The sequence below is a fragment of the Hetaerina americana genome, unplaced genomic scaffold (assembly GCF_022747635.1).
Source record: "Hetaerina americana unplaced genomic scaffold, ioHetAmer1.1.p SCAF_95, whole genome shotgun sequence".
In the NCBI taxonomy this organism is placed as follows: domain Eukaryota; kingdom Metazoa; phylum Arthropoda; class Insecta; order Odonata; family Calopterygidae; genus Hetaerina; species Hetaerina americana.
In genome coordinates, this window is record NW_027287594.1 from 149,023 (window position 1) to 168,064 (window position 19,042).

Here is a 19,042-nt window from a genome sequence, read left to right on the forward strand (position 1 = left end):
TTGCACAAATTTTTGCATAATGCAGATGGTGTTTAACAATTTCATGAACAATTGTTCGAGAAACATTGGGAAAATGCTCACAGATGTCATCAATTGTGACGCGCCGATCGTTCCTCACGAATTCGTCAACTGAGCTCACCAGTTGGTCTGTAATGACAGACGGTCTCTCCGAACGCTCATCGTCGTGTGTGTTCCCCCTCCCCATGTTGAAGTTGCGACACCACCGCCGAACAGACGACTCGTCCATTACATTGTCTCCATACACCTCCTTTAATTGGCGATGAATATCACATGGGCGAACGTTTCTTGCATTGAGGAATTTAATCACTGCCCTCACTTCACAACTGGCGGCGTTCTCAATTTTTTTAAACATTGTAAACAATCACAGAAACAACACAGGCAATGCTAGCGTCACGCAACTTGGCCCAGAGAAGGCAGACAAGCCACTGAAGCTATCTGACCTCGTCCAGCGGCTACTCGCGTCGTCAGCACTTCATGCGGCACGAACGGGTACTACTTTCCGGATGACCCTCGTATTAGTGAATAAATATGGATCATAGTGTTCTATGGATTCGAAAGCTGGTATTTTAGGCAAGTGGATGAGGGCAGACTGGAGTACTTTTAGAGATTGGCATCGAGAAAATAATACGGACAGAGATGATGACTAACGATGAAGTTTTAAAAATGGTGAGCGAGGAGAGGAAGTTGCTGGGTGACATCTGAAGAAGACAGAAGTGTTTGGGAGGCAGAGCGGGGTGTTGATAAGAGTGTGACAGAAGTGGAAATGTTAAGAGGGAGAGAGGAAAAAAGGATAAATGCCTTTTATGCAGCATGCGAGCAAGTAGAAGACACGAATAAATGAAGAAGGAAATAATATAGGGTAAATAAGAAGATGTGCACGCAAAGCGATGAATAATTATTTGTTCGGGGCCGTGGATAGGTCGGTTATCTCTGAATGATAAACGACTGCGAAGGTTTCAACTTGGATGAGACATCACCATGTAATTTATCTATACCACGCAGTATACACCGTGAAAAAAATATTCAGTTTGGCAGCCGCAGCCACTAGAGATAACTTCGCGCCTCACTTTGCCGGGAAAGTGAATCGGAATTACGCGCAATGATTGGGAGACTACGAGGGTCCTGCCTACGAGCCGGATATAGGCCGCAGAATCCGAGAGACGGGAGGGAGGGAGAGTGTGAATCACGAGAGTACTATGGAGAGCTGCCTTGGCTCCTCACATCGCGACGATGAGCGGCGAACGACGAAGAGTGGTGACCGAAGAGCGTGCGGGTCCGACGGGCTCCCTTAAAAAAACTCTACCCTCCTCCCTCCCCCCTCCCCTCTTCCCACATTTCAAAACAAGCTATAATCCCGACACGACTGGGATCGCAAGCGCTTCATTAACTGGCCGTTCGTCCCACAAAATACCCCGCCGTCCTTCCTTTCCCCTTGTGCCTAGGGTTCCTCAAGGTTCTATTCTTGGCCAACTCCTTTTATTCCATATATGTAACGACCGAAATCGATGACATCATGTCATTTTAAATACTCGATATTCCCTACAAGAGTATTTGTCGTTCCAAAAATTAAAGAAAGTTAGTAACTTCTGTTTGCTTCTACACCTGCAATAGAATCTGCAAATATTTTACCACAGATTTAAATGTAACTATTGTAATGACTTGAATATGTTATCTTTTTGCGTGATTTATGCATAAATGGTCATTAGAAGTATTGATGAAGAGAACGGCATATATCTACCTCTTACAATCGTTCAAATTGTCTCCTTTCTCTTCCGTGAGTATAATATCAAGCATGAATTTGCTGCTACGATCTTTTCCAATGCGCTTTTGGAAATTCAAGATTTATTGCTCTTTCCGGTGAATCATAGTCGGCGTTCTCATTCCAAAGCATATGACAAAGCAATTAGCGTAATTTTATTAATACATCCAGCTTTGTTGCATAATGTCAGTATTGATTCTGAGAGAAACAATTAAATGCTTTTAGGTGTGTGTGTTGTAAAACGCTGTCCTTATTTTGTTTTTTGAGAGTATTTGTAGTATTTTCGAATAAATATTGCTCTGAATTGAAATTATTTACCAGAAATGTCCGTCTGGTTTTGTTGTTTGACATATCGCTTTCTAGGCCATCTTGCGTTTTGTTTTCAATTGTAAATGTGGTGAGTCATTTTTCTTCATCTAATCTGTTGACTGCATCTGTTGTTGTTTTATGATTACGAGTCCCACCTGTTTGTCGTGAGCTGACTTTGGGATAGTGCATACCCTTTTGAATGAAAAGCCGCTAGTTCATGCTAATACTATTCCCTATAATTTTTCCTATTTGCCGAAGAGTCATTCTTTTGATTTATTATTTTCACAGTCAGGGTCAGTATACTGTGAGCACTGAATTGGGTAAAGGGTGAACTGACGTTCCTGGATCTGAAGCATGCATACTAGTGAAATTTTGATTACTCTTAACTTCAGTGTGAAGTATTACAACATCAAGTTTTTTCTTAAAATAAATTGAACATATAAAATTGACTTATCTAAATACGTCCCGAAATTATTTGTCAAGTGAAATAAAAAACGACGACGCTCAGTGTGTTACAACGGCCTTAACCAACTCAAAGTGAAGCAAAGAACGAGCGAAAAAAAATCCCCTTAGAATATACAATTTATTGATACAAATTCGAACTCATCTCATTGCTTTTCTTAGCTTTCAAACAGACAAAAGTTGTAATACTTGCTACATTTTTTAAAATGATTACGTTCTGCTGACAATTTACATTAAGAATGCGGTCATGAGGAAAATTTTAAAATTCAAGAACTGCTTGACCCCTCTCTGTCGACTTATAAAACAATGCTAGCTTGAAAAATTCAAAGAATATCAATAAAAATCAAATTTATTTTGAGTTAAAGTGAATTAGAATTAGAGATGTTTGAGTTAATGAAATGTTGAGCTATGGAAGTTCTGAATTACGGTATTCCGACTGAATTATTTATCTATGCTTCATCAAATATACAAATAAGTGTTTATTTTTTCTATCCTTTCGCCCCCTTCCCCCTCCCGTCTACCCTCTAATCCTCCCCCTACCCTCCGTTTTAGCCCCCCCCACGTCCCTTCGCACTTGGTCTCGCGATAATTATAGTCGCCTCGCGACTCTTCGTCAGCTCTCCCCACCCCATCTCCCCTTCCACCCCGCACACACCCCCCGCCGTCAACGGCTGCCAAGGCATGAGGGTGAGGCGCCCGGCATACTGTCTGGCGCCTCGCGAGCACGCCCGCTGACTGGCGATGGGAAAAATACGAGCACATTTTTCAATATACGCTACTTTCTCATCCGATAACCGCTTAGTTTCTGGAAAAAATATGCATCTCAGACGCATGTATTTTTCTTTTTTTTTTTTGAGCTTACAAAGATTTAAAATGAACCAAAAACACGCTCCATTAATTTATTATTTAATTAACATTCGTGCATAACCTTTAACTTACTTTAACTCTATTTTGAAAAAGGAAGTATCAGTATATCCAAAAATGTAATGACCTGAAGGAATAGTAAAATGCCATGAGTGGCGGTTAAATGCACAGATTTATTGGAATAAATCCTCGCTATATTTGCTTTGAATCACTTATGGTAACTTGTGCCTCCGTAACCTTAATACTCGATTCGGTTATGAAATCGACGAATATAAATTATTAAATTACCATCAAAGTTCACCTTTAAGCAATTTATCCTTCCTATCTGAGACAACGTTTTGGGAGGTTCCTAACGACTATAATCTTCCACGTGCTGCAAAAACTTCCTTATTTTTGCCCTGCTATGCTTACCTCCTTTATTTAGGTGTATTTTGTACCTGCCTTCATGCCGTCTAAAGTTTTCATGTCAACTTCCTTCCTGTGCCTTGCTTACCTTACATCCTCCTCCTCCCATCCGTCACGGCCTTATCAAATCTCAACCTTGCTTCCAATTATGTATACTTCTCCTACTTATTTTGCCTTCTTCGGATTTTCCCCTCCCTCTCTACCCGCATCATATTATAAAATTCAGCGTTTGTCTTCCACTCCGTCCACTTTATTTTCTCTATAGTCTCCGCATGGGGAACAATTATTACCACATGCGAGCACATTGGCTTTCGGTTCATGGCAATCTTCTTTCCTCTTTAGGATTAGATAACTAATGACATCAAGAGCAAAATATCTTAAAATCTTTTCAAAAAAGTTCTAAAACGAAAGGTAAAATAAATTAGATCTGTTAAATATTTGTTTCTTTCCGAAAAAATAAATAATTTGGAGCCGAGTGGAAGGCTTCAATCAGAGATTGCGTCCTTTTCGCAGGGATATCGGGGCGTCCTTCGTCGACCTTCAGCCGGCGATCCAATCGTGTAGGAACCCCCTGAACCGTTCTGGTGTTCACTAGACGTCTGAGGCCGCCAGGTGTGTGTTATGGGTAAGATTTTTGAGCCCGTAAGAGCATTTTTAGAGTAAATTGTAGGCAAGCGTGTAGGTCAAAATGTGGGTCTCTTAAAGTCTTCTTTGCCAAATTATTTAGCTATAAATTATGCGAGAGTCAGTGCTAGCAATATTTCCTTTAAAACGAATCAGATAGCATCGGGCGGAAAATTTTATAAGGGATTTAATATTAATATGAAGACGATCGTCGTTAAAAATTCAAAAACCGTAGTGTCAAGAAAGCATTATCTGTATTGGTAGTAATTTGCCAAAGCTAAGGGAATAAAGTCGAAGGATATTATCACTTAATTCAGAGCACATGTGCAGATAAAATTATTGTGACTGAAAGCCGGTTACCCACTTATATCGCCGAAAGTGAAATTTTCCCAAAATCCTTTTCCATTTACAGAAATGACAGAGCAAATAGAATTGGGGGCGGTGTTTTTATTGCAGTTCAAAATTCTTGCGTCAACAGGCCTGAGTTAATTCCACGTACTGGTTTATAAAGCATTTGTGTTCCATGAAAAGTTCTCAATTCAAAATAATTTATGCATGCGCATTTTACAGACCACCGGACAACACAGATAATTCAATATCAAAATTAGATCAGCAAACCAAAGGTTTCTAATCTCAATACAATGATCGCGACGTTATTATCGATGGAGATTCTAATATCCCATCTATTGACTGGAGTACATATCGTTTTAAAACGGGAGGAAAAGACAAAGATATCTTCGATTCACGATTGAATTCTTTTGCGTTGAGCTCCTTACATCAACGTGTCCCTTCACCAACTTTGGGGAGATAATATTCTTGATTTGTTAGCAATGAACATCCCCGAGAAAGTGTTAACTGTAGAAACTATAAAAAAATTAGTGAATAAAGGGCAGTAAATCCTAAGTTTTTGCTACATGAGGTCTGAAATAAGAAGCTTAAAAAGGACAATTTACTTGTTTAAAGAAGAGGATTACAATGGCCTTAAGTGCGTGCTATGGAATTAATTTGCTAGTTTTAAGAAATGTAGCAATCACGGAAATACTGAGGATACGTGGAATCACTTCCTTGAGATCACGCACTCAGCAGTCAAGTTAATTCCCAGTAAATTTATAAAGGATAACACGGAACCAATATGGGGCAACGCGGATGTTATACCTGTCAAAGCTTGCGATGTCAAAGGCTATGCCATGCAAAGGTGAAAAATATTACGGGTGATCTCTCTGGTGAAAAAAGGAATAATAGCTTATCATGACAAGATATCTAGGGCAAATGCCTAGAATGAATTTCGGAAATCGTAGAGCGAAGTAAAAGGAAAAGGTTAACGGAAAATTTGAAAGAGAATCCGAAAGCATTTTGGTCGTTTGTCAAGAGAGGTTCAGGGCTCAAAATGGAAATATCATAAATTGGAATAGAACGTCTGCTGAAAAATGTTAAGCCTAATAAATCCTCCGGACCCGATGAAATACCTGCTCCTATATTTTAGGATCTAGTTTTGGAAATTGTGTCGTATTTAGAAATTATATTTAACAAGACAAAACATCTGGGTGTTACCCTCACTCACGATCTCTCCTGGGTGAAACACATACGAGGTCTGATCAAAAAGTATCACGACTTTTATGTCTTTTTCAAAAATTATTTTTTTATTCATGAATTTATATTTTGTCCCCTTCAAAGTAATCCCCATTCAGTTTCGGGAACAAGAAAAGGTCACTGGGGCCAGATTTGGGAAATGCGGTGGCTAAGGCATCATTAGTGTGTTGTGTTTGGCCAAAAATTCGCGCACAAGTAACGATGTTTGAGCAGGGGCGTTGCCATGGTGCGAAAGCCAATTTTTGTTTTTCCACAAATCCGGGCGGGCTTCCACAAATTTGTGGCGGATTGCTTCGCGCAAATTGTGCATAACTTGCAGGAATTATTCCTTATTTACCGTTCTACCCTGTGGCGAGAACTCATCAATCGAAGAAAACTGCAATTGAAGAAAACTGTAAGCAAAACTTTTGCATTCGAGCGTACTTTTTTCGGTCTCGACTCGTGCTGCAGCTTCCATTGGGATGATTGAACGTTTGAGTTTCCACCTCATGATCATAAACCCATGATTCGTCACCAGTTATGACCGAATGGAGGGAATTTGGGTCGTCGCGTCGAGTCCAACTCCTCATTAGCAATGTTAATGTGTTGCTGTTTTTGGTCGAAATTGAGGGCAATTTCGGTACGAATTTCGCGGCGACCCGTGTCATGCCCGAATCATCGGTAATGGCACGAGCCAATCGATATGCTGAGTTCCTCAGCAACTTCTCTAACGGTGATTCGACGATTGACCAATTGGACTATTTTCTTCACTTCATCAATGTATTCGTTTGTTGTTGACGTGCTCGGGCGTCCGGCACGCTCTTCGTCGTTCACATCTTCTCGGCCCTCTGAGAACATTTTATACCACCGATAAACGTTGCTTTGGTCCAAAGTAGCTTCTCCATATGCCCCAGTCAACGTTTGGAATGCGTCCGCGCACTTAATTTCGTTTTTCACACAAAATTAGATACAGATTCTTTGATCCTTTTTTTGGAACAGGCAAAAATCGAAGACAAGCCAAAACACGTCCCAGCAAGACAGCTGTCAACAATTAACTGGGCATTCAAAATGGCCGAACCTTTCTGCATAAGTGAGAGACACAAGTACCAACATGACGCTACAACAAAATCTTAAATCATATATACGTAACCCGCGAAAATTCAAAATTCGCGATACTTTTTGAACAGAACTCGTACGGGGAATATATGGACAAGCTAAAAAAAATTAGGATTTATTGGAAGAGTAGAAGAGAGCTGTGATAAAAAGGTCAAAGAGAAATGTTATCTTTCGCTCGTTAAGCCTCATTTAGAATATGTTGCCAGTATTAATGGGATCCTCATGACGAGGATCTCGTATCGTTCAAACAATGCAAATTCCTATTCTAACTAATTCCGTTCTTTTCTGCGTCTTCTATGCTGCTACTATCGCTTTTAAATTTTCTCCTAGGATTTCGTGAGATTACGACCGCGGAAGCTTTCCTCCCCCGCTGCCAATGGGGCCGGGTCCTGTAGTTGCTAGGACTCATTTTCATTATAGAGTCCATCCTAAAAATCCTGGACTGAATAATTAGGTGTTAACTTTCGTCGAAACTGTTTTTAATCCGACATCATTACTCAATGGCCGTTGCACTCGGGTAATTATTAATGAGGAAGGAAAATTTTATATCAATATGTTAAACACTAGTTTTTAAAACTGGGATATTCATTCATATTTTAAATGCTTTCTTTTTGCGGAAGATGCCTCTTCCGTCCATCAAAGCCCACGTTAAACATTCCTGCTCAGTCGAAGAACGGTTTACGAAAAATCTATGATTATTTAAAAACATTTCTAACTTTCAAGGATGAGTGTGTCAGCAGGAGGATAGACAGGCTGGCCTGCCGGTTTATTGAAAAAAATTGCAATCGTATATAGTTTTCTTAGAAGATAGTATTGCCGGAAGACGGAGACCTTCTTCCGTCGAGATCTCCAGGAGGGGGAGGTGAGAATTTTTCGCGCGTGTCAACAAAGCGGATTTGCACAACATGCGCAGTCGCGTGGCCTTTGTTTGACTTCCTTCTTCGGGTGACCTTCGCTTTTCGAGCGGCTCAGTGGGGGCATGGAAGTTCCAGTTTAGCACGAAGATGGCTCAACACCTGCGGTCGAATTGTCCGTCTTATCTTCGGCTTTAGATTGTGGTCATTGCTCCCGAAGCATTCCGCATAGAGTCGTGCGTGTGCAAACAGCGACCTCGTTAACACGCATTCCAGCCGTCCGTTGTTATTGCAGTGCATGCGCACGCGTGCTTGCGTTCCAGTTCGGATTGTTGTGACGTATTGATGCAAGCTACTTGTGTGTTTGAGTAAAGCGGTCACGCGCGCGAGGGGGTCCCGCGGGATACCAGGGAAATACGAGGACGATTGAAGCGAGCGAGGATTAATTGCTTACGTTTTAGTGTCTGAGAAATGTGATTTTTGAGGTTTCCAAAGGAACTAATCTCAAGTGAGCCGTTCTCTGATCCATTGCTGATCCTTTGGACCTTTGAAGGAAGACGTTTTAGGCGAAGATTTAAAAAAATCAGACCACATAATGGTCTGATTTTAAAAAAATCCAAAATGAGTTCTTTCATCCTCAGAAAAATTTGTTTTCGACTTGTCTATTACAACATTCGCGTTATATAGGACGACTTGCGGATTTAACTATGAAAACTATTTACCTTGTTTGCGTATAAAAACACAAAAATTCCAAAGAAGTGGTAATTTTTTCAGATTGAATTTCATAACTTCTCAATAGTTTCGTATATTTTATCCTCAAGAGTATTTTGTTCTCGACCGGTTTATAACGTTATTTACGATATTAAGCGTGTGAAGAAACTAATATTACTTAGCCCCTCGAAAAAGCATATATTTTTTGCAAAAAAAAGTTTTCTATTTTCTACTCCTTTAGCGTTTTCCACAAATATGACTCTTGGGCGGGAAAGGGAAGCCTCCCTCCCGGCCCACCGAGCTTGCTGGAGGTCACCGTGATTCAAGAAGAACATGTGACTGTCCTAAACTGGCCTCCAAAGGGAAAAGTAGGGGGATCACATGGCTTTAACTGCGAATACTATACCGATTACCATTATAGCACCAGTTTTCACCCGCGTGTTGAACCGTACTTCACAAAATGTTTGCTCGACGGATATTCAAAAACTTTCTATTATATCCCTGACACCAAAAATATCAAAGCCAAAAGATTTTAACGATTTTAGACCCATTGCTCTACAAAAAAAATGCGATCATAAGATTTTAACCCATATATTTAAAAATAGACCTGGTCCATGACTGGCACCATTTTATACGCAGTTCCTAATACGCAGTTTCTCCAACGCCAAAAATATTAGTCACGTCACTATAGTTTGAAGAGATACGATAGCATCAGTACACATCTCTGAACGAGAGAGTTTACTGGCACTCTTGGCAATTGATTTGAAAAAAGCATGTGACAACGCACGCGTGTTGAGTGGACTGTACCAATTTTAAAAGAAGATGGCCTTCCTAGATTATATCACGCGAATGAATTCTACTCAGTAGACCGACGATGTTCGTGTGTTTTTGTCTGTGGTCTCCCGGAATACTTCCAGCATCTCTCCAGCAAGAGATTCCGTCATGAGACAGTGATGTTCCCGCTACTTCGCCCGCTCAATACGAGGGCGATCGGGTCCGAGAGGAGGGACATGGGTCACTGCATGGACACGCGGATAATATCACACCCTTCACTAAAAGCCCCGACGAGTTACAGAACATACGCAAAGTCTCTAAAAATGTCTTCCTCCTCATCGACAGCTCTTTTGGTGCAGTGACACCATTTTATCACCAAAGTGGAATCCGCATCGCCTGTTGCACACCCGTGCTCAATTATTCGGGCTAATAAATCTCAGAATCTGACGAGTAAAGGACATTCCTACGGCGACGCAACAATAATCTGTCTTTTATTACCAGGCGATATATCAAATGGAGAACAAGTATGTTCAAGGTGTCAACTGCCCCTAGTTTACGACTTGGTCTACACTGATAAGCCAACTTATCAAATGCCTGAATTGATTCGCACGTTTGGCCTCTGTCTAAGATGGTCACACCCTAGATAATTCGAAGTACTATTACGCTAATGTGAACCGGATAGGAGGGGGTAAGAATAACTATACCAGAAGTGGGCATTAAAGAAGGTATGTTAATTTTGTCAAACCAAGTTTGTAAACCCTCAGATGGAAGGAGTTATGGATGGAGGATTTATTAAAGTCTGACTTGAAGTCTCTAATTTAGGGGAATTCCTAAAGGAATTGAAAGCACGCGGGAAAGTCACTTGATCCAAAAGGATAAGCTCCCTGCCAAAATGCTGTGCAGCAAGGAGGGCAGAAGGTGAAGGAGAAAACCCTTCCTGCTCCCCCCAGGTCCTGTCGAAAGGTCCAACTGCGTCTGAAAAACGTCGAATGAGGTCTTCGAAAAGTAATTGCGACTTTCATCCTCACGGGAGTCGAAAGCTGCAAATTCAAACTCCACCCTCCTCTCCCTCCAGATTTGCACTTCGACCGATGACCTATCACGTCGATGTAGTGCATGAACTCACTTAAATAGGGAATGGTAAACGATGGAGGAAATATTTAACACTTGCGACATTTTTCTGATTAGAGTGGTCTTGGATTTCCTCGGACTAACTTCCAACTGTTCCCACAATTTCACAATGATTTCATCACATTTTTTTAGCAGCAGATTTAATAAACGAAAGATCTTTGGTAGTTGATGCGGTAGCTCAGAGGTAGAGCGTTAGACTACTGACCGGAGGGCCCGGGTTGGATTTCAAGGCACACCTCATTGGGCACCCTCAGCTACACCTGAGCTGTGGGATTTTCTTAGAAAATCCTAGCCGGCACAATGAAAGGAACTGCCGGGGGGGGGTCTATTCCTTCCCTTGTGCACTGTATGTAGGATAAACTGGACGAAACCCCATCATCAGGTTCAAAGAGCACCTAACTCATTACAAAAACGGTCGTTTTAACCGATTAGCGGTTGCCAAACACAATCGTATATAAAACAGGCCACGCCATCACACTCAAAAATTTAACTTTAAACAAACTGACAGATTACTTCAAACTCGACGCCGCCGAAAGCGTATATTTTCACATACGCCAAGAAAACATGAACAACGAGCCAGGCATCATAAACAGCACACTTAATCAATTATTAAAAGATTTTAAACAAGTCAAATATTAAAATACACTAACGGACATTTTTAACAATGCAACTACCTCTCCCTCCCCCCCATTCCCCCCTCGCCAACTTCATTACTAACTCGACATCGATGAGTGACTCGCTACTGATGTCTTCTCGCTGTTAGGCCCTTCCTTTACTCTCCCCGTTGATGGCCATCGGCTGATCTAAATAACGTATTGGAGCTTTTTGAAGATTTCGTATTATTGGTTTTACGAATTTACTTCACATTCACAGCCAATAGCTCCCACGTCTTATTTCTAAACCTTAAGTTACTCAGTGGTTTCCCCCTCGTTCTGAAGAGCAAGGCGGTTATTAATGAGAAATATTGGAACCTGTGGAGATGGCGACAGAAACCTTAACTTTTCGGTGCTCATAAAAGTGAGGATCTAAGGAATGCAGTATGAAACCTTGCTCTCTTCAGCTAACTTCACGAATTTCGTACCATGCAGGTGTAATGTGGTGGAATATGTGTATGTTCACGACCAAATTATAATTTTCAATGTGAGTACAGGTGCTGTTTGGATGTGTGTACCGATATTTTAAGACACTAATTCTCCTTACTCGAAAATATTTATTTTTAAAGACATTTAATCACTCTCAACACTTACAGATTCAATCTGAAATTCAATGTCTCGATGAAGCAGTTTGATAATTCTGGAAAAACCACTTTTAAATTTCTAAAATCGCGCAGTGGAATCACTGTAGAAACATCTCGTGCGTAATTCACTTTGCCTTTCATGAATAAAAATTAATAGCGGAATTGATCAGATTCCAGTACGTTGAAAAAAATTAATTTTCTTGCTTCAGAATAAAATTTTCAATATACCTTGCAAATTTTTGATAAATAAGAAAATTATTCCCGGGATGGTGACCTTACAAAATTCTGCACACATGTAGGACCTATGATAATTAATTTATTTATTTATGCTCTAAACTGCCCTATATTTCTCCAGAGGACTAGAGTTTACAGTTCTACCTTGGGGTTGATTTTACTTGAATTTGGTGTTTCGACCTCTGAGAAGTTCGATTGAACCCGTAACGTGGCAAGTCAAGATGCCAATTGGCACGCAGGTCACCGGGTGAAACCAAAATGGACCAGAATTCTCCACGGCGGTAAATCATCCTGTAATAATATGCTCCGCCTCATAACATCAAGGATACCAAGTTAAGCATAACACACAGGGAGTCCCAAGATGAGGCTCGTTTGAAAGAAAATACGGAATGTTAAGATATATTAAAAAATAGAATATTCAACCCTCGAGGTCTCTAGTTGACCTTAATTGCGGTTACAACAAAACTACGAAAAGCGTTCAACCTAATCTCACATAAATAAATTAATATATATACCATAAACACAGTAATCAACCCGAAGGTCGGTTTAGTAGGTGATGGTAGAGTTCACCCAGTACTAAGCCCGACGGCGTGTGAAATTGACACATCAGGGTATGGGGGCCAGTTCCTTTCCCTGTGCCGGTTATGGTTTCCCAGGAAGATCTTGTACCCGAAAAATCACATAGCTTGGGTTGAGCTGCAGGTGCCCAGAGAGGCTTGCCCGGGAATCGAACCTGGAACCCTCTGGTCAGCAGTCCAACGCTCTACCCACTGAACTACCGCGACCCATTATATATATTAATATATATGGATATATATGGATATATATATATATATATATATATATATATATATATATATATATATATATATATACATATATATATATATATATATATATAAATTTATTAACCCCTACCCGGATGTGTGAATTTCACATACCATATAAGGTTTAATATTTCGTGAACTCTACCGTAACCTGCTTTATTTTGAAAATAAATTTCCTATATATATATGAACCATAAACACAGTAATCAACCCGAAGGTCGGTTTGGTAGGTGATGGTAGATTTCACGAAATATTAAACCTTATATGGTATGTGAAATTCACACATCAGGGTAGGGGGGATAGTGCCTTTCCCTGTGCCACCTCTGGTTTCCCAGGAAGATATAGTACCAGAAAAATCTCACAGCTTGGGTGAAGCTGAGGGTGCCTGTAGAGGCTTGCCTGGGCATAGAACCCATGCTCTCCAATTGGTAGTTCATACATATCTCCTGAGGTAACTTGGGAAGGCAATAGCATTTTTTTTATCTAAACCATCACAATAATTTGATAAAAATTTGCCATTAAAAAAATGGGGCATTGCTGTGCTATGCAGAATGGCTCGAATGGAATTAACATGTGATGAGTTGGTCTTATTCTAGGCACATTAGAACAAATGCTTGCTGGGAAACCAATTATTCTTATCTTACATGTTAACTTTCATGGATGTCTATTTTCATCTCCTTCTCCATACATTCAGATTTCAACGTTAGGTATTCTTAATGTTGAGGTAGGTATGGTTCATCATAGCTATCTAATACGATTCAACTGCATCATGGTTATTATTTTACCATACGCGGTCTGTCTAAAAAGTATCGCGAATTTTGAATTTTAGCGGGTTACGTATATTTGATTTTTGATTTCTTTGTGGCGTTATGTTGGTACTTGTGTCTCTCTCTTATGCCGAAAAGTTCGGCCATTTTGAATGTTCCGTTAATTTTTGACAGCTGTTTTGCAAGGACGTGTTTTGACTTGTCTTCGATTTTTGCCTGTTCCAAAAAATGGATCAAAAAATCTGTATCAAATTTTGTGTAAAAAACGAAATAAAATGCGCGGACGCATTCCGAATGTTGACTGTGGCAGAAGGAGAAGCTACCTTGGGCCGAAGCAACGTTTATCGGTGGTACAAAATGTTTTCAGAGGGCCGAGAAGATCTGAACGATGAAGCGCGAGCAGTTTGTTGCTGACGCCCGAGCACGGCTTTTGCACTATGACAACGCCCCTGTCTACACATCGTTACTTGTGCGCGAATTTTTGGCCAAAAATAACACACCAATGATGCCGCAGCCATCGCATTCCCCAGACCTGGCCCCAAGTGACTTTTTCTTGATTCCGAAATTGAAGAGGCCCACGAAAGTACGACGCTACGCTACGATTGACGAGATTAAGACTGCATCGAAGGAGGAGCTGAACAAGATCACAAAAAAATGATTTTTTGAAACGCTTCGAGGATTGGAAAAAACGTTGGCACAAGTTTATAATATCAAATGGGGATTACCTTGAAGGGGACGAAATAGATATTCATGAATAAATAATTTTTGAAAAAACACTTAAGTCGTGATACTTATTGAACAGACTTCGTATATCTATATGGAGAAGAATGAAAATGAATACAAAAATTGATGCCATTGAATAAAGGAAGTTTTAAGAATTAATCGCTATATAATTGAGAATTTTAAGAATAAATAGAAGTTTTATCAATTTTTATTTTTAAATTACAAGGGTTATAATATTCCCAAATTTTGTGATTTGGTTATTGGAGGCTTAGCTTGTACCAAGCTCAAAATTTGATATGTCAATGTTGAATGTGTTAGGTGGCAAACATGTAGAGGTACTATATTCATATATTGACCATGCATTTTAAATAGAGATTGTGTATGATACTAAGTAAGTATTTGATTTCTGGTGTACTAAGGAAAATTTGGAACTCACCTTAAAAGTTGAAGGCTGAGAATTCCAAAAAAATAAAAAAATTGTCTAGAATAAACAACTTTTAAACAACTATTAAGAACTAGTTCCTTACAGAACCATCAAAGGTTGCATATAAGGATTTTAACTGGCCTCAATCACACTCGACTATGCAATTTCATAAGCTTATTTTAAACAGCATCTTAACTTAGCATGTAGGAATACTGCATGGAAGTTTCCACAAAAACTGAAGAGGTACTTAAGTAACCATTATCTGCAAAACCAAATTTTTAATGGATTCCTGGATGACATGGCTAAGATTATCCTCCCATTCCAACTGATGATAAGCATCAGTCCTGATGGCACTGTCCAATCTACCAACAAAACCTCTAACAGTGCATTCACTTCATAAGAGGCTGGGAATCAAACCAGTGAGTGGTCCAGTTAGCAAGCAAGGTAGCCAAAATGTTTGGAAGAGAAGAATTCTAGAGCCAATCGGACAATTAGCAGCTCTTTTTAAGTTGGTCCCATTACAATTCTTTCACATGGAATAACCGTAGGACTTAATCCATTCAGGACAAAATTATCGGCAATAATCCAAGAATAAATTGCTGGGAAGAAGAACTGGGGATGATATCATTTTGCTATCATCATGATGATGGCCACACCACACTCTCGATCCAGGGGAGGTAGTGTGCGACCTTTGTGTAGAGGGCGGCTGTGTTCTCTGACCCACACAAGACGGTACCAAATGAAGTAACACCTAGGATTCGGATGATGCACTTATCCTTCTTGTCTCTCATTTGCAGCGGCCCGCCGGAGTCACCCTGTGAATCAAAAGAGGAATCTTTGAACATAGACTTCAACTAGGTTGATTTTTTTATACTTTCACCGAATGGGATAAATTGATAATTCATCTGAAAATGTTCATGCAAATGGGCAAAAATTTATGTTAGTGAAAGCATTGAGTTATTGTGAGTTTGTTTGCCCAGTTTTATTGTTTGGTAGTCCACTGTTTGAGGTAAGCTTTGGATGGACACAGACTAACCTCTGAAAATTACAAGTAACTGCTGGAGATGCCACAACAGTAAATTTTAACAGAGTCATTCATAAATATGAATTTCAATATAACAATTTTAGAGTGTCAAAATCATTCAAGTTTAAGAGGACGCCTTGATAGCTTAACTGGCTAAAGCACTCGGCTGGACATCTAGGGATCCAGGTTCAAATCCTGGTCTAAGCAAATGATTTTTATACTCTGAAATATTTGCATTGAAATAACTTCTGGAACTTTTCTAAACCTCTCCCAACAACTTGACGCACCACACTAAGAGAAATCTTTCTTTAATTTTTCATCCTTTCTTCCGCCTCTCATTCTGTTCAGCATGTCTATCCTTTTCTTCCCCTTATTCCACCTGTCAAAGATTTCCACTCCTATGACAGTCTTGAATTGTCCTATTGAAATTCAAACTGCTCTCCACATATCTTTTCTACGTCCTTTGGATTTCTCTGAACAGCCCCCTCTCCACACCCACTATTCCTAGCACTTCCTCATCTCTTTTTCTTTCCATCTAGTTCATTTCTTCCATCCTTATCCATACACCCACATCTCAAAAGTCTCTGATGTACCCCTATAATCTTACTTCAAAGACCAAGTTTATTAGCTGTGCAAAATAACTCTCTATGTCTAAGTTCTCGCTTGTCTTTCCTTAACATCCTTACTCAATGACCCCGCCATCCCCTACTTGTAAAGGCTTCTTTGCCTTTATCCAGTATGGCACCTTAAAATAACAACCATTTCCGTGAAAACCAGGTGTTACTTCATAATAGGGATTATGGTTTATACCACTCCAATGTTTCATTAACTTCCATAAAATGAAAAAATTCTTCATAAGAGTTGATTTATTATTAATTAGGTAAACGATCAAGGCTGTTAGAGAAAAATGTGACTGCCAATGAGAGCTGATGGAGCATAAAATATAGTTTGGTAAAACGATAAGCATTCTTAATTTGACAAGCTACATTTAAAGCTTCTCTCAAAAATGTCCATTATTCCAATATTCAGAAAGGCATGCTTGTGTGAATATATATGCTTATGTGCTCCTACATATGGTTATGTATACATATGTATGTACAAATATATATGTATTTGTGTAAAAGTGAATACTAATACAAATAAGGCTGGTGACCAAACTCCACCATACTGGAAGCCGTAATTGTGGGGTAATATACGTATTTAAATCTATGAAAAAATATTATTTTCATGAAAAAATCCTACTTCTAGATTTATAAAGAAATAAGGAATTTTTGAAGACCCTTGGGTGAGTTTTTACCATTCGTTGAATCATGCCTGCCTGTATGTATAAGATTAGTTTTTTAACATGAATGCAATAATTTAAAAACTATTAAATTAAGACCATTACATCATTAAATATTTTAAATATCTATCAATAACAGATAATTAATTTAATTAAAAGACCCAAGGTCAGCATTGACACTCGGGAAGTGACCATTTCGACCTTTTTTGTAATATGTGACAGTAACGTCACCCCCAAAGAAAGCATTTTAAAAGATATATGAAGGTCTGAGAATTATTTCCATGAAGTTGATGAGAATGCCTATGATACATAATTTTATCATTATCTTTGAAAAAAAGGAGTTCTTGACATGAGATATTGGTGTAAATAAAAGATTCAATGTTTATCTTTCTGTACAAAGAAAATTTATACAATGCTGCTAAAGGGGTTCATCTACTGTCACAAGCAAACATCAGTTTTGCCAAACTTGATAAATATTTAGTGGATGCAATTTTAATTTCTTTGGAATTTTAAACCTACCTCATGTCTTTGTTTTTAACTATTTTCAATTGAAATTAATTAAATTGAATTAATCAACTTTTTAGGGGCTCTTGCAGATATACATCGATATATATTCTTCATCCAATAAAAAAATTACACACCTACCTTACTTAAAATAGTGAAAATAGAGAAAAGTGGAAAATAGTAAATAGAAAGAAGACAAGCAAACCATAGATTATTGATGAGGCGATTTCTTCATTTTCTCACTTCTTTAGAACTTCTGCCTGCCTTCATGACATCTGTGCATGTAAAAAGCCGAATCACTTCCTTCCTCTATTCCTGCTTACCTTCTCATTGATGATGACCACAGCCATATCAACATCCAAATATTTTCATATCTACTCCATCCACCTCCTCTGTCTTTTTCTGATTTACCATCATAACTTCCTCTCTTTGCACTCACTCATTAAAACCTCAGCATTTGTCTTCTTCTCCTAACTACTTATTTGCTCTCCATTCTCCACCACACCCACATCTCAAAAGCCTCCTTCCATGCTCACCCTCTTCCCTCAAAGACCAGGTCTCATATCCATAAAGCACTATGCCTAATATTAAAGTTTTGCTAATCTTTCATTCGCATATTCACTTAGTGTATCAGTCTAAAAATATTCCCTTTTTGTAAATGCTTCCTTTGCTAACACAGTCCTTCTTCCGTGTTCTATTTTACTCTATGTATTGTGCAAATGCACGAGTTTGTCCATCTACTGTAGTATATTCCTTGCTCCTTAACTTTTTAATTTCAAGATACATAATGCAGTCATTGTTACTTGATGGTCATGGCAGTTATCATTAATCCAATGAATCACCTCAGCCACAATATTATTTATATCAACAGCTGATGTTAGATATTGAATATTACACTGCTCTAGAAAAAATTGGAACAGGGAAGTGAGCTTACATCACAGGTGTCCTTCCCACCAGCAAGGTGGCCAGCACACAGCTGAGAGTCACGGATGCCTTCAGACAGCTTGGATGTCTTCAACACCGCGGAGAACACTTGGGTGCACACATCCGAGCTATATAGGTCGAGAGTCACGTGCTTCAGCACCCTCGATGTAGACGGATCTGAAAAGAGAAAGAGTAGGAGAATGCAGTGAATAAAGAAAGATAAAGTTGAGTTAAAAATGATATTTATTTATTGAAAATAAATTGTTTCTATTGCATAAATACTGGGTTCAATATGACAAAAGGGAATATTTATCAACATTAATTAACTGGAGGGAAAAATAGTACATGTAAATATTATGCAAGTCCAAATTACCCTATTCAACCAATTCAATAACAATAATGATATAATTGATTTACTTTGATGAATGGTAAAATCACATTTAATTTCAGCAATATAAATATAACTTAATACATAAATATAAATCCTTAAATGTGAC

At 39.1% G+C, this 19,042-nt stretch overlaps 1 protein-coding gene across 1 annotated transcript in view; it reads right to left on the minus strand.

The window, feature by feature from the left end:
- Nucleotides 1–14,600: 14,600 nt before the first annotated feature.
- The window catches only part of LOC139699862 (mite allergen Der f 3-like), a 47,243-nt gene continuing 42,801 nt past the window's right edge, over nucleotides 14,601–19,042 (minus strand). Inside the window, exons 9-10 of the mRNA XM_071598287.1 lie at nucleotides 18,556–18,722; nucleotides 14,601–15,626 (exon numbers count right to left, since the gene is read on the minus strand). Coding sequence (XP_071454388.1) covers nucleotides 15,450–15,626; nucleotides 18,556–18,722 — 344 coding nt within the window. The 3' untranslated portion in view covers nucleotides 14,601–15,449. The remainder of the gene's footprint in view (nucleotides 15,627–18,555; nucleotides 18,723–19,042) is intronic.